The 23027-nt window shown below is 42.1% G+C and overlaps 1 protein-coding gene across 2 annotated transcripts in view; it reads left to right on the top strand.

Annotated features, from left to right (window-relative positions):
• ACACA (acetyl-CoA carboxylase alpha) overlaps positions 1-23027 on the top strand; it is a 624740-nt gene that overhangs the window by 36245 nt on the left and 565468 nt on the right. For both annotated transcript variants that reach the window (XM_073542564.1, XM_073542565.1), the window contains exons 8-11: positions 10954-11052; positions 13399-13505; positions 18684-18794; positions 19912-20121. In XM_073542564.1, coding sequence (XP_073398665.1) covers positions 10954-11052; positions 13399-13505; positions 18684-18794; positions 19912-20121 — 527 coding nt within the window. The remainder of the gene's footprint in view (positions 1-10953; positions 11053-13398; positions 13506-18683; positions 18795-19911; positions 20122-23027) is intronic.

Here is a 23027-nt window from a genome sequence, read left to right as displayed (position 1 = left end):
AAGGCAGATTCTGGCAAATATTGGATTTAGTTCTCTAGCTGATGTATAGGAGGTCAGTTTGTGGATAAACCCTGAGGGATACAAAGAACATGCATATGCATGCTCATTCAAAAGAGATAAACAAGCTTACAGGAATATGAACCAGTAAAGAAATATTAATATATATATATATATATATATATATATATATATATATACACACGTGCATGTATGTGTGTGTGTATATATATATATATATATATATATATACACATACACACACGTGTATATGTGTGTGTGTGTATATATATATATATGTGTGTGTATGTTTAAAAAAGTACAAGTGTATTGTAACATGAGCTCCCTCTCAAATTAGGAAAATCCAAAAGAGTTTATCTGCATAAAACCAACATATTTGCTAAGAAGTACTGTTGTGGCCAAAAGTTAAGAGACAGGCGCATTTTTTTCACAAGGTTTGTTGCTTTAGTGTTTTTAGATCTTGTTTAGTGAAATATATATTTCGACCTTTCCAAAATAGTGTGTAAACAGCTTTGTTTCAAGCATGTGAAGCTCTTTCTAACTCATCTGTGGCAAGTAAAGTATGGACAATATGAAAATCACACCTGAAACCAGACAAAAAGGGGATGTGTGGACTCAATCTTTGCACTGTGTGTCTGTGCCATCCTAAGCATGGAGTAGAGAACTGTCTGAGGACTTGGGAATCAAAATTGATGAAAAATTTCAATAATCTCAAGGTTACAAGTCCATCTCCAGAGATCTTGATTTTCCTTTGACCACAGTGTGCAACATAATAAAGCAGTTTACAGCTCATGGCACAGTAGCTAATCTCCCTGGATGTGAACAGCAGAGAAAAATCTATGAGAGGTTGCAATGCAGGATTCTACGGATGGTGGTTAACCCCTTCCTGCCATCCGACGTACTATCCCGTCCACGGTACCCGGGCCCGTATGACCGGGGACGGGATAGTACGTCGGCGCGATCAGCGGCGCCCACGTGGTGAGCGCCGCTGATCGCGGCCGGGTGTCAGCTGATTATCACAGCTGACACCCGGCACAATGTGTCAGGGGCGGTCACGGACCGCCCCCGACACGTTAACCCCTTGCACACCGCGATCAAACACGATCGCGGTGCACCGGGGGTTAAAGGGAAGCATCGGCAGGGAGGGGGCTCCCTCCGTGCTTCCCTGAGCCCCCCACAGCAGCGCAATGTGCAGCGCTGCTGCGGGGGACTCCCTTCCTCCAGGCCCCCGAATCCAAGATGGCGACGGGGGCCTTCGGGGGCCTGCGGAAGCTGGCTTCCTCAGTGCCCGCAAAGCGCAGGCATGAGGAAGCCTTCTGCAGTGCCTGTGTCAGATCGCTGATCTGTCACAGTGATCTGTGATGTGACAGATCAGCGATCTGTCACAGGACAGTGATGTCCCACCTGGGACTATTTAATAAAGTAAAAAAAAAAAATAAAAAAAAGTGTAAAAATAATTAAAAAAAAATCGCCAAATAAATTAGAAAAAAAAAAAAAATATTCCTCCAATAAATCCATTTTTTGGAAATAATAAAAAAAAAAACAATAAAAGTACACATATTAGGTATCGCCGCGTCCGTAACGACCCGCCCTATAAAACTGTCCCATTAGTTAACCCCTTTAGCGAACCCCTTAAAAAATAAAAATAAAAAACGAAGCAAAAAATAATGATTTATTATCATACCGCCAAACAAAAAGTGTAATAACGCGCGATCAAAAAGACGCATATAAATAGCCATGGTACCGCTGAAAACGTCATCTTGTCCCGCAAAAAACGAGCCGCCACACAGCATCATCAGCGAAAAAATAAAGTTATAGCTCGCTGAATAAAGCGATGCAAAAATAATTATTTTTTATATAAAATAGTTTTCATTGCATAAAACCGACAAAAACATAAAAAACGACCTAAATGAGGTATCGCTGTAACCATACTGACCCGAAGAATAAAACCGCTTTATCAATTTTACCGCACGCGGAACGGTGTAAACGCACCCCCCCCAAAAGAAATTCATGAAACGCTGGTTTTTGTTCATTCTGCGTCCCAAAAATCGGAATAAAAAGCGATCAAAAAATTTCACATGCCCGATAATGGTACCAATAAAAACGTCAACTTGTCCCGCAAAAAATAAGACCTCACATGACTCGGTGGGTCAAAATTCGGAAAAATTATAGCTCTCAATATGTGGTGATGCAAAAACTATTTTTACAATAAAAAGCGTCTTTTAGCGTGCGACAGCCGCCAAACATAAAAACCGCCATAAATAGTAAATCAAACCCCCCGTTATCACCCCCTTAGTTAGGGAAAAATAATAAAATAAAAAAAATGTATTTATTTCCATTTTTCCATTAGAGTTAGGGCTAGGGTTAGGGCTAGGGGTGTGTTGGGGTAGGGTTAGGGTTAGGGCTAGGGTTAGGGCTAGGATTAGGGGTGTGTTGGGGTTCGGGTTGGAGTTAGAATTGGGGGTTTCCACTGTTTGGGCACATCAGGGGCTCTCCAAATGCAACATGGCGTCTGATCAGCCAATTCTGAGTTGAAAAAGTCAAATGGTGCTCCTTCCCTTCCAAGCTCTGCTATGCGCCCAAACAGTGTTTTACCCCCACATGTAGGGTATCAGCCTACTCAGGACAAATTGCAAAACAATTTTTGGGGTCCAATTTCTCCTGTTACCCTTAGGAAAATAAAAAATTGGGGGCAAAAATATCATTTTTGTGGAAAAAAATGATTTTTTTTATTTTCACGTCCGAGTGTTATAAACTTCTGTGAAGCACTTGGGGGTTCAAAGTGCTCACCACACATCTAGATAAGTTCCGTGGGGGGTCTAGTGTCCAAAATGGGGTCACTTGTGGGGAGTTTCAATAGTTTAGGTACATCAGGGGCTCTCCAAACGCACATGACACCCGCAGACCATTCCATCAAAGTCTGCATTCCAAAACGTCACTGCTTCCCTTCCGAGCCCCGACGTGTGTCCATACAGTAGTTTTCTCCCACATATGGGGTGTCAGCGTACTCAGGACAAATTGGACAACAACTTTTGGGGTCCAATTTCTCCTGTTACCCTTGGGAAAATGAAAAAATTGGGGACTAATTGATCATGTTTGTGGAAAAAATACGATTTTTTTATTTTCATGCCCTGGCATTATAAACTTCTGTGAAGCCCTTGGGGGTTCAAAGTGCTCACCTCACATCTAGATACGTTCCTTAGTGGGTCTAGTTTTCAAAATGGGGTCATTTGTGGGGGGTTTCCACTGTTTAGGTACATTAGGGGCTCTCCAAAGGCAACATGACACCCGCAGACCATTCCATCAAAGTCTGCATTCCAAAACGTCACTACTTCCCTTCCGAGCCCCGACGTGTGCCCATACAGTAGTTTTCTCCCACATATGGGGTATCCGCATACTCAGGACAAATTGGACAACAACTTTTGGGGTCCAATTTCTCCTGGTACCCTTGGGAAAATAAAAAAATGGTGACTAAAAGATCATGTTTGTGGAAAAAATACGAATTTTTTTATTTTCACGCCCGGGCGTTGTAAACTTTTGTGAAGCACTGGGGGGTTCAAAGTGCTCACCACACATCTAGATAAGTTCCTTGGGGGGTCTAGTATACAAAATGGTGTCAATTGTGGGGGGTTTCCACTGTTTAGGTACATTAGGGGCTCTCCAAAGGCAACATGACACCCGCAGACCATTCCATCAAAGTCTGCATTCCAAAACGTCACTACTTCCCTTCCGAGCCCCGACGTGTGCCCATACAGTAGTTTTCTCCCACATATGGGGTATCAGCATACTCAGGACAAATTGGACAACAACTTTTGGGGTCCAATTTCTCCTGGTACCCTTGGGAAAATAAAAAATGGTGATTAAAAGATCATGTTTGTGGAAAAAATACGAATTTTTTATTTTCACGCCCGGGTGTTATAAACTTCTGTGAAGCACTGGGGGGGTCAAAGTGCTCACCACACATCTAGATAAGTTCCTTAGGGGGTCTAGTTTCCAAAATGGTGTCATTTGTGGGGGGGTTCCACTGTTTTGGTACATCAGGAGTTTTCCAAACGCGACATGGTGTCCGATCTCAATTCCAGCCCAAAACGTCAAATGGCGCTGCTTCCCTTCCGAGCTCTGCCATGCGCCCAAATAGTGGTTTACCCCCACATGTGGGGTATCAGCGTACTCAGGACAAATTGCACAATAACTTTTAGGGTCCTGTTACCCTTGGAAAAATAAGAATTGAGGGTGAAAAGATCATTTCTGTGGAAAAAATATGATTTTTTAATTGTATGGCTTTATGTTATAAACTTCTGTGAAGCCCATGGGGGTTCAAAGTTCTCACCACACATCTAGATAAGTTCCTTAGGGGGTCTAGTTTCCAAAATGGTGTCATTTGTGGGGGGTTTCCACTGTTTTGGTACATCAGGGGTTTTCCAAACGCGACATGGTGTCCAATCTCAATTCCAGCCCAAAACGTCAAATGGCGCTGCTTCCCTTCCGAGCTCTGCCATGCGCCCAAATAGTGGTTTACCCCCACATGTGGGGTATCAGCGTACTCAGGACAAATTGCACAATAACTTTTAGGGTCCTGTTACCCTTGGAAAAATAAGAATTGAGGGTGAAAAGATCATTTTTGTGGAAAAAATATGATTTTTTAATTGTATGGCTTTATGTTATAAACTTCTGTAAAGCCCTTGTGGGTTCCAAGTTCTCACCACATATCTAGATAAGTTCCTTGGGGGGTCTAGTTTCCAAAATGGGGTCACTTGTAGGGGGTTTCCACTGTTTAGGTACATCAGGGACTCTCCAAACGTGACATGGCGTCCAATCTGAATTCCAGCCAATTTTGCATTGAAAAAGTCAAACGGCGCTCCTTCCATTCTGAGCTCTGCCATGCGCCGAAACAGTCGTTCCCCCCCACATATCAGGTATCTGCGTACTCAGGACAAATTGCACAATAACTTTTGCAGTTCAATTTCTCCTGTTACCCTTGGTAAAATAAAAAAAATTGAACCTGAAGTATTTTTTTTATGAAAAAAAGTTAGATGTTCATTTTTTTTTTAAATATTCAAAAAAATTCCTGTGATGCACCTAAAGGGTTAATAAACTTCTTGAATGTGGTTTTGAGCACCTTAAGGGGTGCAGTTTTTAGAATGGTGTCACTTTTGGGTATTTTCTATCATATAGACCCCTCAAAGTGGCTTCAAATGTGATGTGGTCCTAAAAATAAAATGGTGTTGTAAAAATGAGAAATCGCTGGTCAACTTTTAACCCTTATAACTTCCTAACAAAAAAAAATTTTGGTTCCAAAATTGTGCTGATGTAAAGTAAACATGTGGGAAATGTTAGTTATCAAGTTTTTTGTGTGCCGTATCTCTGTGATTTAAGGGCATAAAAATTCAAAGTTGGAAAATCGCGAAATTTTCAAAATTTTCGCCAAATTTCCGTTTTTCTCACAAATAAACGCAAGTTATTTGAATGAAATTTTACCACTAACATGAAGTACAATATGTCACGAGAAAACAATGTCAGAATCACCGGGATCCATGGAAGCGTTCCAGAGTTATGACCTCATAAAGGTACAGTGGTCAGAATTGTAAAAATTGGCCCGGTCATGAACGTGCAAACCACCCTTGGGGGTGAAGGGGTTAAAGGGAATCTGTCACCCTTTTTTTCGGCTTGCAGCTGCCGGCACTGGGCCTCTCTGTCCTTTCCCGGCGCCTGCATGCTGCAGTACTTTGCTCTGCCCTCAACAGGTCAGATCAGTACGCCTGCGCAGGAGCCGCAACACGAAGCAAGCAGGATGACTACATTGCATGAAGATGGGAGGCGCCGGTCCCGGACCTGCGACACCCATCAGACCGGACTGCCCCCGGGTGAGTATAATAAAACTTGTTTTTCATATCTTTCTGGTTAGATCAGGGGCTTATCTACAGCATTATAGAATGCTATAGATAAGCCCCGAAAGGCAGTGGCCGCATCTTATAGCGGCAAAACGAGGTGACAGGTTCCCTTCATCTGGATTAGTGTTAAGCCTGCTATGGGGTAGTCTTGCTTTTTTTTTTATGTATTTAAAAATGTACTATTGTTTTATATGTGTACGTACATGTGTGATACTACACTTCAGTTGCATTCAATTGCATCTCAGTTGTTTACTTTTTAAATTAAAAATAGTGGCATACCGAGCCAAAAATCATGAAAATGTGGTCATTGTACAAATATTTATGGACCCAAGTGTATGTGTGTATATATTAAACAGTGAGGGAATTTTATATTATTTTATAGGTCATCAGTTGGACCAGCTAATATTATGTATCACTAAGTGGTAGGATTGCTTTCTAATTGCTGATAGATTTCAGCTGGTGTCATGACTTTCCATGGCTTCTTGCACGTCTCTTTCTTCGTGTCATTTCCCTATGTCATTTCCCATTATTACATATAACTTACTTGATGGACATCTATGATTTGATTTCTTGCGCTGTCTGGAATAGGATTGGTTGTTACCGACATCTGATTAGAATTTCATGTCAATAGCACCTTTTAGAAATCTATCTACTTAGAAAATTGGTGACGTGTTCAATACTTATTTCACTCCCGATTTGTGTGCATGAGATAGAATGATATATTGCCTTGAAAAGTATTCATGCCCTGTGATCTCTTCCACATTTTTTTCACTTTACACCCACAAACTTAAATAAATTATTGGGATTTTATGAGATATACCAACACAAGGTTGAATGTATATGTAAAGTGTAAAGGAAATGATATATGGCTTTCTAAATATTTTAAAAATAATTTTGAAAATTGTGACATGCATTTGTATTCAGCTCCCCTGAGTCAACATTTTGTAGGAACACTTTTCACTGAAATTATTGCTACAAGTACACTGCTCAAATTAAAGGGAACACTGAGGCTATGTGCACACGCTGCAGATTCACCTGCGTTTTTTTCCGCGCGGAACCACAGGTAAAACCGCAGGTAAAGTGACCGGTTTGGTCTGCGGTTTTGCCCTGCGGTTTCACAGGGCGCCAGTGGCGAATTTGCCAATCCTAATGTTCTGTGGCAAATGCCAAGTATCCTGCATGGTGTTGGGCTGTGAGCACAACCCCCATCTGTGGACGTCATGGAGTCGGTTTCTAACACTTTGTGCAGACACATGCACATTTGTAGCCTGCTGGAGGTCATTTTGCAGGGCTCTAGCAGTGCTCCTCCTGTTCCTCCTTGCACAAAGGCTGAGGTAGCAGTCCTGCTGCTGGGTTGTTGCCCTCCTATGGCCCCCTCCACGTCTCCTGGTAGCGCCTCCAGCCTCTGTTTGGTTTGATTTCACAGAAGTTTGATTTACTTGGAGTTATATTCTGTTGTTTAAGTGTTCCCTTTATTTTTTTGAGCAGTGTATTTTAGGGGATGTCTCTACCAACTTTACACACCTGACATTTTTGCGCACTCTTCTTTGAAAACTAGATCTGGTTCAGTGAGACTGGATGGAGATTGTTAGTGAACAGCAATTTAAAAGTCTTGCAAGAGATTCTCAATGGGATATAGGTCTGGACTTTGACTGTGCCATCCAAACACATGAATATGCTTTCACCAAAATCATCCAATTGTAACTATGGCAGTATGTTTAGGTTTGTTAACATGCTGGAAAGTGAATCCATGTCCCATTCTCAAGTATTTTGCAGCCTCTAACAGGTTTCCCTCCAGGATTGCACTGTATTTAGCTGCATCCATCTTCCCATCAAATCTGACCAGCTTCCCTGTCCTTGCTTAGGAAAAGCATCCCCACAGCATGATGATGCCACTACCATGTTTGATTTTGGGGTATGGTGTTTTCAGGGTTATGTGCAGTGTTGGTTTTCTGCCACATATGGCATTTTGCATTTAGCCCCAAAAGTTCTACATTGGTCTCATCTGACCAGATTAAGCTTAAAACTAGCCTTTTTATGGCTTGCTTTCAAGTTTCAATAAGGTCCTTTTTTTATCCACTTTCCTATAAAGACCTGATTTGTGGAGTATATGACTAAGCGTTGTCTTGACCATACCCCTGTAAAAAAAAGAATAGAGTCACGCGAGACTACGTCATCACAGGACCTTGCCGCAATGCATTACTGGGAACGCTGTGGCCCGGGATGGCAGCGCGGGACGTCGGAAGGTAAATATACCCCGATTTTTTATTCTTTTTTTTTACAGGGGTATGGCACCCAGGGCCTGGAGGACAGTCTCCTCTCCTCCACACCGTGGGTACCAACCACACATGAGACGCTTAACTTCCCCCATGGTGGGCATAGCCACATGCGGGAAGTAAGCGATTCTCATGCATTCCTATGGGTGCGGAATCGCGGCAATTCTTTGCGATTCCGCACAAAAGAATGATCATGCTGCGATTTTTTCCGCGATGCGATTCCGCCGCGGAAAAAAGCGCAGCATTAGCACAGCATGTGTGGAATGCCATAGTAATGCATGGGGGGCGTTCTGTACACGATTTTTAAAGGTTTTCGCGCCGATAATCGCGGCAAAAACGCTTAAAAATCGCATCGTGGGCACACAGCCTTAATTACAATCGCCTAAAGATGTCAGATTAGTAAATATAGTGCACAGCGCAACAGAAGTAATGGAATTGTTCTGCCTGTTATTCCATATCATTTATTTGCCCTAGGCTATGTTCACATGTTGATTTTTTGCTGCCTTTTTTAACCCCTTCATGACCGGAGCTTTTTTCATTTTCGTTTTTCGCTCCCCTTCTTTCCAGAGCCATAACTTTTTTATTTTTGCGTGAATATGGCCATGTGAGGGCATATTTTTTGCGGGACGAGTTGTACTTTTGAACGACACCATTGGTTTTAGCATGTCGAACTCGAAAATGGGAAAAAAATTCCATGTGCGGTGAAATTGCAAACAAAAAGTGCAATCCCACACTGGTTTTTGTTTGGCTTTTTTGTTAGGTTCACTAAATGCTAAAACTCACCGGCCTTTATGATTCTCCAGGTCATTACGAGTTCATAGACACCAAACATGTCTAGATTCTCTTTTATCTACGTGGTGAAAAAAAAATCCAGAGTTTGCAAAAAAAAAAAAATGCGCCATTTTCCGAGACCCATAGCGTCTCCATTTTTCGTGATCTCGGGTTGGGTGAAGGCTTATTTTTTGTGTGCCAAGCTGGTGTTTTTAAAGATACCATTTTGGTGCAGATACTTTCTTTTGATGGCTCGTTATTGCATCTTAATACAATGTCGCGGCGACCAAAAAAAACCACGTAATTCTGACGTTTTGATTTTTTTTCTCGCTACACCGTTTAGCGATCAGGTTAATCTTTTTTATTGATAGGTTGGGCAATTCTGAACACAGCGATACCAAATATTTGTAGGTTTGTTTTTATTTTTAATTTTATTTTGATTGGGGCGAAAGGGGGGTGATTTGAACTTTTGTTTTTTTTAATTTTTAAACACTTTATTTTTTTTACTTTTGGCATGCTTCAATAGCCTCCATGGGAGGCTAGAAGCTACAGTAGCGCGATCGGCTCTGCTACATATAGGCAATGCTCAGATCACCTCTATGCAGCAGAATTACAGCATTGCTATGAGTGCCGACCACAGGGTGACGCTCATAGCAATCTGCCATCAACGACCACAGAGGTCTCGAGAAGACCGCAGCTTGTTATGGCAACTCACCGATGACCCCCGATCACGTGACGGGGGTCGTCGGTGCGCGTATTTCCGGTCGCGTGCCGGAAGCTCTAGTTATTAAATGCATGCTGTCAGCGTTTGACAGCGGCGTTTAACTAGGTAATAGGTGCGGGAGGATCGTGATTCCGCTCGTGCCTATTGCGGGCACATGTCGGCTGTTGAAAACAGCCAACATGTCGCAGCTTTGAGGTGGGCACCGCAGGAGAATGTAAAACTCATTTATTTTAGTGATTTTCCCAAGTTTAAAGCATAATGTCTTGGTCTCCTCACCTGAGAATGGCAGGTAGGATTAGAACCGTTTTAATTAAATTAGTGATATGTGTAAAGTAAACATTGGCCGACCAAGGTGTGAATGAACAATGCCTGACCAAAATATGAAAGTAAACAATGTCCTACAAACTCAATTCTCTGCCAATATGTTACATCAACTATTCCAAACCAGTACAACTCACCCCACTGTTAGATTTGCAGTTGTGTATTTTTTTTATGAACGCATATGAACTTTTTTCTTCAGAGTAGTCACTAATTTTTTGGACATAAATAATCTGATCAAATTGCCCTTTTTTCCCCAAAATGGTTTTATGGATTCACATATGTCTTGCTTTGGTGACCTAACACCTTACATTGTTCATACTTCTGTTGTGGAACCAAAGTTGAACTTTGGGATCCTGAAAAGCGCAGCAAAAAATGCCCCAAAACCTGCTTTTTGTAATCCGCTTCTCAAAAGTGGAACTTGTCAACATCGCCTTATGGAGTTTTTCACGAACTTGCAATGAGATCCTGAGTATATAGGAGAATCTATTAAACCCAGCAGCCACTGTTAACAGTATAGAGGGGAATTCCATCACATCTTTCAGGAAACTTATCACCTTTGCTCTGCAGCCTAGGGTGAAGGCACATGGATATGTTTATCATTCTGTAGATTAGTGCCATCTGGTAATTTGTTTTTTCCTATGGCAGTAAATATGGCTGATGAATGTGGCAATCTTATTTATGGTAATTCTAGAAATGCCTGCATTGAAGCAATATGGTTGGTAACAAGAATATTCCTAACACTACAGCCTTCAAAATAAATACGGCAGTAAGAACAAGAATGTGAAATCATCACTGTAATCGAGCCATTGCCATTTGACTTGGTAATAGGTTTTCCTATGTATCTTCACCTTGGTAATAGTATTCAGGGAGACTGAAGAAGGTGTAAAGCATTGAGAACTGGCTAGTTAGTTTGGTGAATGTTGCATTGTGACGGTTTACAATCTCATTACAGGTCCGCCAAGTCAAGCCATGTGGGCGTTAGGAGATAAAATTGCATCCTCAATTGTTGCCCAAACAGCTGGAATTCCAACTCTACCCTGGAGCGGCAATGGTGATTATGAATACCTTGTATACATATTTTATTGTGGTAACATTTTTAGGTCTACCCCTTTTGATGAATGCTAGTGGTGAAATGACTTGGAATGGGGCTGTGTACTTTTCACTTATTTATTTTTTTGTTAAATTATGGATAGTAGTAGACATTAACCCTTTCACTTATTAGCGCTTGGCATGAGCTCACAAGAATGGAGGGGACTCAGCTCATGGTAGATGTAGGTTGTATTAGGCCTGTTTCACACAACCGTTTGTCACCATCAGTCAAAATCCGCCAAAAACGGATCAGCTATTTTTCTTGGCGGATCTGGTTTTTCCCCCATTGACTTGCATTATCGGCGGATTTTGACTGATGGACGTCCGTTGCATCCGTATGTCTGCGGATCCGCCAAAATTTTGGCGTCCGCTGACATCACCGAACAGACCATGCAACGTTTTTTCTCTGTCCGGATCTGCATTTTGTGTTTATCAACAGATTTAACCCGCAATTCCTTCTGGCTGCTGGATCGCGCGATCTCCCCGCCTGCCTCCATCGCGCGATCTCCCCGCCTGCCTCCATCGCGCGATCTCCCCGCCTGCCTCCATCGCGCGATCTCCCCGCCTGCCTCCATCGCGCGATCTCCCCGCCTGCCTCCATCGCGCGATCTCCCCGCCTGCCTCCATCGCGCGATCTCCCCGCCTGCCTCCATCGCGCGATCTCCCCGCCTGCCTCCATCGCGCGATCTCCCCGCCTGCCTCCATCGCGCGATCTCCCCGCCTGCCTCCATCGCGCGATCTCCCCGCCTGCCTCCATCGCGCGATCTCCCCGCCTGCCTCCATCGCGCGATCTCCCCGCCTGCCTCCATCGCGCGATCTCCCCGCCTGCCTCCATCGCGCGATCTCCCCGCCTGCCTCCATCACCCGATCTCCCCGCCTGCCTCCATCGCCTCCGGTGCCACACGTTTAATCCGTACCCAGGCGGATCCGTTTTCCGCCATTTTTAGCGGATTTCAACGGCCAGAAAAAACGTAAGTGTGAAACAGGCCTTACATAGCCTGGATCGGTGCCTAACAGCTGCGGCCTTGGCTAAGCTGTGACCGCAGCTGCTTACCACTTGAGATAGCGGCATATAAATATATAAATGGACTGGTTGCAGATTTTCTCACTCACCGGCTCCCCACAACATGATCACTGTTGAGTTACCATGGCAGTCGGGGGGCCTCAGTTACCAAGACTGCCATCTTGGTTTTCCTGTGAAGCTCAGTCATAGGCTGTGCTCAGTAGAAGATCATGATTTTTCATATATGTTGCAATTCTGTGGTATTGTAGTTTTTAGTAGAAGCGCTTTAATGGACTATAAAAAATAATGTAAAAAATATAAAAGGCCCTTTTTCAGACGTTGAAAATAAAATATAAACAAATTTGGTATCGTAGTGTCTGTAAAAGTCAAATTTATCAAAGTATAAAATTAAACAGAGACACCAAAGAAAAAAGACGCTTTATGACGGGCAAACAAAATTTATTGAAATACTGTGGGTACGGAAAGTATTCAGAGCCCTTTACATTTTTCACTCTTTGTTTCATTGCAACCATTTGGTAAATTCAAAAAATTAATGTCCACTCTGCACCCCATCTTGACTGAAAAAAAAAACAGAAATGTAGAAATTTTTGCAAATTTATTAAAGAAAAACTGAAATATCACATGGTCATAAGTATTCAGACCTTTTGCTCAGACACTCATATTTAAGTCACATGCTGTCCATTTCCTTGTGATCCTCCTTGAGATGCTGCATTCAGTGGCTTACGCAGAAGTCCAGCGCAGCGTAGCAGGCAGAACAGGGGAATACTAAGTGGGAAGCGTGGTGGAAGGATCTGTGAGTTACATGTCTTAAAGGGAATCTTTTAGCAAATTTGTCCTATATAATCTGACAGCAGCGTGATGTAGGGGCCGAGAGCCTGATTCCAGAGATGTGTCACTTTCTGCTTGTTGCAGTTTTGATAGAACACCTGTTTTCTCTATTGTAGATGTAGCAGTGGTCAGAAAGCAGAACTCTGTATAATCACTCCCCACCACTTAGTGGCAGATTCCGGTGTACATTGTGCTTTAGCAGCAAGCTGCCAGTCAGTGGTGGCTGGGATACACAGATTAGCTGGACCGGCCAGCACATGAGACCTAGTCCTCTAGAATTAATCTTCTGCTGATAAAACAGTGCACAAAGCCTAATAACGGACACATCCCTGAAATCAGGTTGTCTTGTTCTATATTAAGCTATCAGATTAAACAGCAAAAATCTGCTGATAGATTCCCTGTACTCTTACCTTTCAATGCTTGTTATAATTTTTCTACTGTATATTTTTCTTCTAGGTTTAAAAGTAGACTGGCAGGAAAGTGATTTAAAGAAGCGACTTTTAAATGTACCCCAAGATATTTATGAGAAGGGTTATGTGAAAGATGTGGATGATGGATTGAAGGCGAGTTACCTATTTAATGCTGATTAAACTAAAAATTATAACATTGCATTCAATTGAATTTATTTGCTGTTTTATAGAACAGGTTTCTAATAAATAAGTCTCTTTCAAAGCCTGGATGAGATCTAGATTTTTAATTTTCTACTTTATAGATGTTGCTGAGATTGTCTTGGTGATCTGAACCTCATGGAACAATAATTCTTCAGACTGTAAAGAAGCTGTCCAATGCTTGGAAAACCCCTTCTCAATTTGTATGTTTCCTCCTTATAACATAATGACACTTTTACTCCTCTTCGGAGCTGGTGCCGTTCCAGTGGTGTCTGCACTAGCTCTCCTGAGGATCGCATAATTACGTCAAGCTATCCCTGCTACCAACTAGGGGCTACTTCACTCTCCTGCCTTTGGACAAATTGCATACATCTAGATGAAGTGAGAGAGCAGCAGGCGGAGAGAGTGATACGGATGCTGATTGGTGGCAGTGATTGCATCACATAATGTTAAGTGATCCTTGGGAGAACCATTGCTGACACCGCTGAAACGACACCATCTCCAAAGAGGAGTATAAGTGTTATTATTTTTAATAGGGAAACATACAGAATGAGAAGGGGTTTTCCGAGTAGTGGGCAACCCCTTTTTAATGTTATGTCTTCATCCAATCATATATTTTTTGTCATTGTATCCAAAATGCAAAGGTGAAACAATTCTGCAAAATCAATAAAATATACTTCTGCTTGTTTCTACAGCTCCTATGTAAACCTTTTGCTTAAGGAAGCACTCCCATCAAAATTTTTATCATCTTAATATATTGCAATCGCCATATTATATAGCACTGTGTACTTACAATTGCTCATTTTGCCTTTCTACCCAGCTAATTCTTCTCTTTTCCATTAGGTAAATGACCTCACAGGATTAAATACTGACGAGCTGAATCCTTCTAAGCTCTATGTGGAAACAGGAGTATGAGTCATAAGACACTGCAAAATTCCCTGGCAGGGGAGGAGGGAGCAGCCAAATCAGGAATTGAAGAGGGGAATGATAAATGCAGGGACAATAGACTTCTACATAGAGTAGAGAAAAGAAAATAATTAGCTGGGTAGAAAGGCAAAATGAGCAATTGTAAGAGTACAGTGCTGTATAATATGATGATTGCAATGCATTAATAGGATACAAAATGTTGATGAGTGCTTCTTTCATTCGTAGCGGACAGCATGCTAACCTTGTCTAGACCGATTCTGCAGTTTTACACTCTTTCTTTCTATGCTATATTTCTTCCTTCCATGCACCGTATAGGTACACTATATGGCCGCTTTTCTGAATTATTGAGTTTAGATGTTTTCGTTTTACCCGTTTGCAAACAGATGCCGGTGTTTAAGCACGCAGTCGTATGAGTCAATCTTAACCGCTCATTGTAAACTCAATGTCATGGAAAAGATGGTATTCTAGAAGTTATTTTTTGCTAGATTACCCTGTTCAACTAACTGTGCCATTATTGTGGATTGGAAGCTTCAAGGAATAACAACTCTGAACATCGTGAGCTCTTTTTCCATGTGAAGAGAAATGTTAGGGCTATTTCATACAATGACATTTTGGCCAATTTCAACTTGCCATGAACTACAAGAGTTAGGTACCGTCCCCATTGGGTTGCTGTGGGATGGCTTTTAGACTTTTTTGATCAAAATAGTATTGGCTAAGTACCCTATTTTATTTTCATAACTGTTACTATTCTATTGCTTATTACAAGGTATTTGCTTATTTAGTTTTTATCTCCATCTCAACTTTGTAGCAATAGTTTTGGTTAAGTTTCATGACTGTTCCAAAATGACTGTACCTTAAAGCACAAAGCAGAGCCCATCAGTTATGATCCAGACCTACTCATCCAATATGAGTGCTTGATCTCCCAATTTTTTTTATTGAATTGGCACACTCCAAAATCTTGAGGAAAGCTTTCCAAGAAGGGAGGATGCTGTTATGGCTGCAGAGAGGCCCAAGTAGAGTTTTAATTGCATGAGTTTTAGAATGGGAGGTCCAACTAGCTGAAATAGATGTGGTGGTCAAATCTCCTTGCAGTTTGCTATGTAGTGTACGCTTGTTATGTTAGCCAGAAGCGAGGAACACATGGAAATTAGTTAGGGTGCACTTACACTGACCGATTATCGGGAAAGAAGTGTTCTCCGCTCACTAATGGGCCAATATAAACAGGCTGTAAATCACCAGAACAAAACGCTCGTTTGTCTACTTAAATGTTTTTTTTTAGCACTTGACGTGTTTGATTTCTTTGACCTGAGGTCATAGACTGCAGTTATAGTCTCAAAAATATAGATTTTTTTTTTTTTTAACAAAAACCTATTAAAAGTTTGTTTAATTTTACATTTTTTATAAAGTTAAGGTAATAAAGGATTGTTATGAAAATGGACATAGACTGTAAGGCTGTTTAAACCCTTTAATGACCAGGTTTAAAAGGGCAATAATGACTGGCTAAACACTCACTCTACACAATACTTGGTCCTGGTTTCCTTTTATCCTCTAGGGAAACCCAACCTAAATCCTGTCCCTTTCTAATTTTGAGAGCAGTTACCACAACAGAAATGTCTGATGAAGGGTGCGGTATTTACCCGAAACATTACGATTTTGCTATACTAATGGTGGTGTAATCTATTGATATGAGATATTCTGCATTAATCCTAATTAGCATCTCCACGTGCCATGGTGTGCAGTTCGTTCCTTCCATTTACTACGGATGTACAGTCAGTCAGTGGTTGGCTCTAAAGAAATTGGCACCCGACACAAGTTCAGACTGTCCATTAAGGGTGTGCCACCTACCCTATTGATTATACTATGTGATACTGAGGTGCAGATACACCTGTTCAGCGGACTGTATCTTACATGATCGGATTAGATACATGACTCAGCAGGCTATATCGCACATGATCAGATTAGATACATGGCTTCGCAGACAATAACTTTGATCTGAGCAGAGCCGTCAAGTCATTGGGGCTGCAGTGTTCAGATCCACGTAATGACCTTTGAGAGCTCCCCAGATCTGTGGATCAGGGCTGCAGTAGTGACATGTCATTGAATGAAGACAACGTCACAACCTTGGTGCCCTGACCTGTGATCACAGGTTACTGTGATCTGAGTGCTGCAATGACATGACTTCTCCTCTCAGATCAGTCATTACAGATAATAGAGAAAAATGGGAAGATAGTGCTGGGCTAGTAAGTAAAAATGGTCTCAGGCTGCACCTACTGCAGTGAATTGGGTGTGCTCAGTTTGCTGATCCGGCCACAGTGTTATGCTCTGCAAATAAAAATGGCAGCCCCCAGCGGCTGCCATTTAAAAAGGTTACATAAAAAAATACTCCATTTAACTTTATGTTAAAAAGTTTATTAAAAAGTATATAAAGTACAAAAATTAGAAATGAATAACTGCTTTTATTGTCCCCTAACGTTATAAATCCTTGATCTTATAAATGATATAATGTAATTAATTTATGGCAGCATAACATTGATAAATTTTGGTTTAAAACTAAATTAAAAGTGCTCGGTTATTATAAATCTTGGCCTGACTCTCAACACAAGGCAAAAGATGAGGAACGCATTTCTTCATCATTGTCTGGGAACATAAATGCTTATTTGGCAAAGAAATGGATAAACAATTTGGGCAATTAAATGGAATTTATTGAATGTGTGTTCACTTGATATCTGTGTTTGCTTGATATAGTTTGCAGGTTCTACAGCAGATTAAACTATATTAATCTTCTAGAGTTCTAGGTATTTGGTGGATTTTTAACTTGCTGTCATCCAATTTTTTTTTTAATCTTATATGGTTTATATGGGACTCTGGAGTGATCTGTTTTAATGGAGCTACACTCTTCTATGTGTAACATCACTCCATTCATTGTCTAATGGACTGCTGGAAATAACCAAGTAAAGTGCTTGGCTGGCAGCTTCATAGGCAATGACTGGAGCCATTGTGCACATGTTCGATTGTGGCATTATTCAACCAGGGCACTGTAGAGACCTTTTCTTGGGATCGTGGGGGTCTGATCAGTGGGACCCCTAGTGATCAGCATGTTATAATCTATCAAGTGGATAGCTTGGTATTATTGCATCTTTCCTAATAATTTTGCACTAATTTAATTTTGTTAGGGGATTTGTCCACTTCTCGACCAACCCCTTCTCAATCACTATGTTGCCCCCTTAGTAAATAATGACAGCTTTACTCCAGTGCCGGCACTGTTCCAGTGGTGTCGGCACTAGCTCTTCTGGGGCTTGTGTGACATTGGCTGCAGGGATTGCATAACAATCGGTGGCTGCTTTAGTACCCCCTTCTTGGAGGAATCCTACATCTGGAGGAAGTGAGAAAGCAGCCGCAGCTCTCGCCTCCTCCGGTTGTCAGTTACATCCAAAGGAAGGGAGAGTGAAGCAGTGACCATGTCATGCGAGTCCCAGGAGAGCTAGTGCCGGCATCTAAAGTGAGAATAGCAATTATTTTATAAAGGGGAATATGGTGATTGAGTAGGGGTTGTCCGAGTAGTGAACAACCTCTTCAAATAATTGTCCGTACTCTCTCCTGTATCACAGTCTAATAAATAGAATGTGTTTTCAGAAGCATTCAAATGATTTCCATTCATTGTATGTGTATTCCATGCACTGTCTGTGTTGTAAAGTTCACAGCATACTCCAAGGTGGAAAATATTATTTGTGCACCTAAAATATCCCAACTATGTCATGAAGGTGTTACTCAACTACATCAATAAATATGACTTTTCGACTCTCTATGATCATTATCCAGGAAGTTAATAGCTCTGGGTGAACTCGTAAACGGAGCGTGGATAAGGAGAGTTTTTGCTGGGCTTCACAATGGTTTAGGTCTTGGTTTAGGAGTTCATCAGTTCATCCACAGCTTTTTTCTTATGCCGCGACTCATCGAATTGGATAAAGACCTGTGGAGGTCGAAACATCTTATTTATTGCTGGTATAGCCCCAGGCTCACTAACTCCTTCACCAGAGTGGTGTGATATTTTTGGTGTACAGATACATGTTCCACTTTTGCATCATAAATTGGAGTGTGCAGTGAACTTCTTGACACTGTTTTGGGTCCTTTCCTGCGCTACCGTCACCTCCACCAACTATTTCTTGAGTGCACTCTAATAATCTTTATACTATGTCTGTGTTGTAGGCAGCAGAAAAGGTGGGATATCCTGTTATGATTAAAGCATCTGAAGGAGGAGGTGGAAAAGGTATTCGGAAGGTGAACAATGCAGAAGACTTTCCCAACCTTTTTCGACAGGTTAGATTTCAGTTGTTGAAAAGTAACATATTGTTATGCATTATAGGAAGCTGTCATGGTGAAATGGTCTGTGATCTGGAGGCAGAATGTTACAGAGCAGGAGGAGCTGATCAGAATAATAGACATTTTTATGGAAGAGATTCAGTATAACTTGTGTTTTACTCATTGAAATCCCTGGTGTCTGCACTCAGGAGTCCAGTGGGCGGTTCTATCCAGTTTTGAGAGTCTTCCCTGTATGACTCTGCATGCAGATAGCTGTCAATCACTGAGTAGGACTACTTACTGGTCTCATGCACACAAACAAGAGGGATTTTAATTAATAAAATGCAAGTTATTTTGAATCTTCTCCTACAAACCTATATATAATACTGGTCAGCTTCTTCTCTATACCATGCTGTCCATAAAACTGACTGGTTGCCTTTAAATATGATTCAATATAATTCTACTTACTACCATTGTGCAAGTTTTGTAAAACCATGAACATGGAAGAGCGCAGCATGAGAAGCACCTGGGTTTATTGGGGAAATTTCGATGGAAGGTGGGGGGATTAGCCCCTCACCTAGAAGGGTTGTGCACCTGAGGAAGGTAGCGGTCCACTGCCGAAACGCGTAGTAGTTTAATGAAAGGTTTATTTACCACTAACCTATTGCAGTGTGCTCTATAGCCATAGCGTTCCTTAAATTGACCACATATATATTTTTTTCCAAAAATATTGTGCACGTTTTAACATTTTCCCTTTTAGACAGAACAGTAGCAGCTATAAAACAAATCTGATATGGTCTTTAGCAAACAAACCAATTACAACTTCCTTTGTAAATAGTTGATGTTGATGTTGCAAGTGAGTTGCAGTAATATTGATGTGAAAGGCCCCTGCTTAGGTTGGAAAGTTAGTTTTCGAGTTACACAAACATCAGATAGTGCCAAAGTGGTTTGAGTGTCTTTTGTTCTGGACTTTTGTTTTTGCAAAACAGTTATTGGCAAAGACCTTGAACATATTCATTGTGTTCTTTTGCATTTGTCTATCATATAGTCAGTAGAGTACATTGCACATAAGAGCTCTGGTGACGTGTACTAGAAAGCATGACTAATTCCAGCATTTATCTCTTGCTGTTTTAAGGTCCAAACAGAAGTACCTGGCTCTCCTATATTTGTCATGAGATTGGCCAAGCAATCCCGTCATCTGGAGGTACAGATTCTTGCAGATCAGTATGGAAATGCAATTTCTCTTTTTGGACGAGATTGTTCTGTTCAGCGGCGTCACCAGAAGATTATTGAAGAGGCTCCTGCTTCAATTGCAACAAGCACAGTGTTTGAAGAAATGGAGCAGGTAAGACAAATGTCCTTCCCGACATTGGCAGCATATATATGTCATGTCAATCATGCAACCTCAGTGACTAATCGCTCAGTGATCGCATGATTGTCCCTGCTGTTTCTCACAGCAGGGAATATAGTGCCTTCGTCCTGGGGGGTGACGACACCCCCGTAACTGCAACTATGATCATTGTGATTCAATCCTACACGAAGATTTCATCCATTATAAGTTTATGCTTAGAACATACAACACTGCCCTTCACCTCTCCAAACAAACCTATTATAACACCCTCATTACCTCACTGTCCAAGAACCCTAAACGTCTCTTTGACACTTTTCATTCCCTACTCAAGCCAATAGTGCAGGCCCCAACCACGGATCTTCAAGCCGACGATCTGGCCAATTACTTCAAAGAAAAAATTGACCATATCCGACAAGAAATTATCTCCCAATCACCTCATACCATGCATCTTCCTTCCTCCCCCAGTGCAGCTAGCTCACTCTCTGATTTTGAATCAGTCACAGAAGAATTAGTAAGCAGGCTCCTTGCATCTTCTCGCCCAACCACTTGCACCAGTGACCCAATTCCGTCGCATCTCCTCCAGTCCCTGTCCCCTGCTGTCACCGCCCACCTAACTAAAATATTTAACCTCTCTCTCTCTCTTCTGGTATCTTTCCCTCCTCATTTAAGCATGCCGTCATACATCCATTACTTAAAAAACCATCCCTCGACCAAAAACTGTGCCACTAACTATATACTTGTCTCTAATCTTCCCAGCATCTCTAAACTCCTGGAACGCCTGGTCCACTCCCGTCTTATCCACTATCTCTCTGATAACGCGCTTCTCGATCCTCTACAATCCGGTTTCCACTCTTTACACTTTACTGAAACTGCTCTCACTAAAGTCTCTAATGATCTACTAACAGCTAAATCTAATGATCACTACTCCATGCTAATTCTCCTGGATCTCTCCGCAGCATTCGACACTGTGGATCATCAGCTACTCCTCACTATACTCCGCTCCATCGGCCTCAAGGGCACCGTTCTCTCCTGGTTCTCCTCCTATCTCTCTGACCGCTCCTTCACTGTATCTTTTGCTGGCTCTTCTTCTTCTCATCTTCCACTTACTGTTGGGGTTCCTCAAGGATCGGTTCTAGGCCCCCTTCTATTCTCTTTGTATACTGCCCCTATTGGTCAAACAATCAGTAGATTTGGTTTCCAGTACATCTCTATGTTGATGACACACAATTATACGCTTCTCCTGACATCACGCCTGCCTTTTTAGAAAACACCATTGATTGTCTAAACGCTGTCTCTAACATCATGTCCTCTCTGTACTTGAAACTGAACCTGTCAAAGACTGAACTCCTTGTGTTTCCTCCCTCTGCTAATGTACATATGCCCGACATTGCCATTTCGGTGTGTGGTTCCACTATTACTCCCCAGCAACATGCCCTCTGTCTTGGGGTCATACTCGACTCCGAGCTTTCATTCACCCCCCACAACCGATCACTGGCTCGCTCTTGTTGTCTGCATCTCAAAAATATTTCCAGAATTCGATCTTTTCTTATTTTTGATTCTGCAAAAACTCTTACTGTTTCTCTTATTCATTCTCATCTCGATCATTGTAACTCTCTACTAATTGGTCTCCCTCTTACCAAACTCTCCCCCCTCCAATCTGTCTTAAATGCTGCAGCCAGGATCATATTCCTCCCCAGTCGTTACACCGATGCCTCTGCCTTGTGCCAGTCATTACACTGGTTACCCATCCACTTCAGAAGCCAGTACAAACTTATTACCCTCACCCAGAAAGCACTCCACGGCTCAGCACCACCCTATATCTCCTCCCTCATCTCAGTCTACCACCCTACCCGTGCCCTCCATTCTGCTGATGACCTGAGGTTAGCATCCTCAATAATCAGAACCTCCCACTCCCGATTCCAAGACATTACACGTGCTGCGCCAATTCTTTGGAATGCACTACCCAGGTCAATACGATTAGTCCCCAATCCTTACAATTTTAAGCGTGCCCTAAAAACGCATTCATTCAGACTGGCCTACCGCCTCAACACATTAACTTAGCTATCCCTGGGTGGCCCAGTCAAAGGTTTTACCATAACCAGGTTCCCCCGCATCACGTTACCACATGCTGTATGCATCTATTAGCCCTCTGCGTCTGTACTGTTACACACTTAACATTATGGCTGGTCTGAACAATGAAGGCAACTGTCACCACCCACTTTTCGTGCCTCCCTTTTTTTCCTCATAGATTGTAAGCTTGCGAGCAGGGCCCTCATTCCTCTTGGTATCTGTTATGACCTATGTGATTACTGTTATGCTGTAATGTCTATCGTCTGTACAAGTCCCCTCTAAAATAAAAAAGTGCTGCAGAATATGTCGGCGCTACAGAAATAAAATTATTATTATTATTATTATTATTATTATTAATATTAATCCTGAACAGTTAATCGCAGCGTTTCTCAGTGTTTCATGCTTGAAACACTGATGTCCATCCTAGGATCAGTGGTGTAAGAGCATCGATCGTAGGCTGGAGCCTAGCAACCACAACATCACCAGAGCCAGCTCTGATTGGTTCAATCGACGATGACATTGATCGCATCAGTCAGAGCGCACAGACATTCTGTGACCTGGCCGTGACCATCCTGTACTTCCTCATTCTAGCTTGCGGATTTGTAGTGGGCGGTCACTGTGTAACTATGTGTGTTGTGCTGGCCTTGTGGTTTCTCAGAAGCCTGTGCCACCACTGTGATTGCTCCTCCTGCTGAAGAAGAATGACGAGTTCCTGATCCCTCCATGTTCCTTGCCTGATCTTTTCTTATCTACCCTTATCTCCCTCTTTTACGTGCGATCTGCAGACGCCAAGCACTGATCAGTGACTCCGAGCACTGATCAACATCTGT

The sequence above is a fragment of the Dendrobates tinctorius genome, unplaced genomic scaffold (genome assembly GCF_039654945.1).
Source record: "Dendrobates tinctorius isolate UK_male_01 unplaced genomic scaffold, ASM3965494v1 ptg000127l, whole genome shotgun sequence".
Classification (NCBI taxonomy): Eukaryota; Metazoa; Chordata; class Amphibia; order Anura; family Dendrobatidae; genus Dendrobates; species Dendrobates tinctorius.
This window is presented reverse-complemented; position numbering and strand designations above follow the sequence as displayed.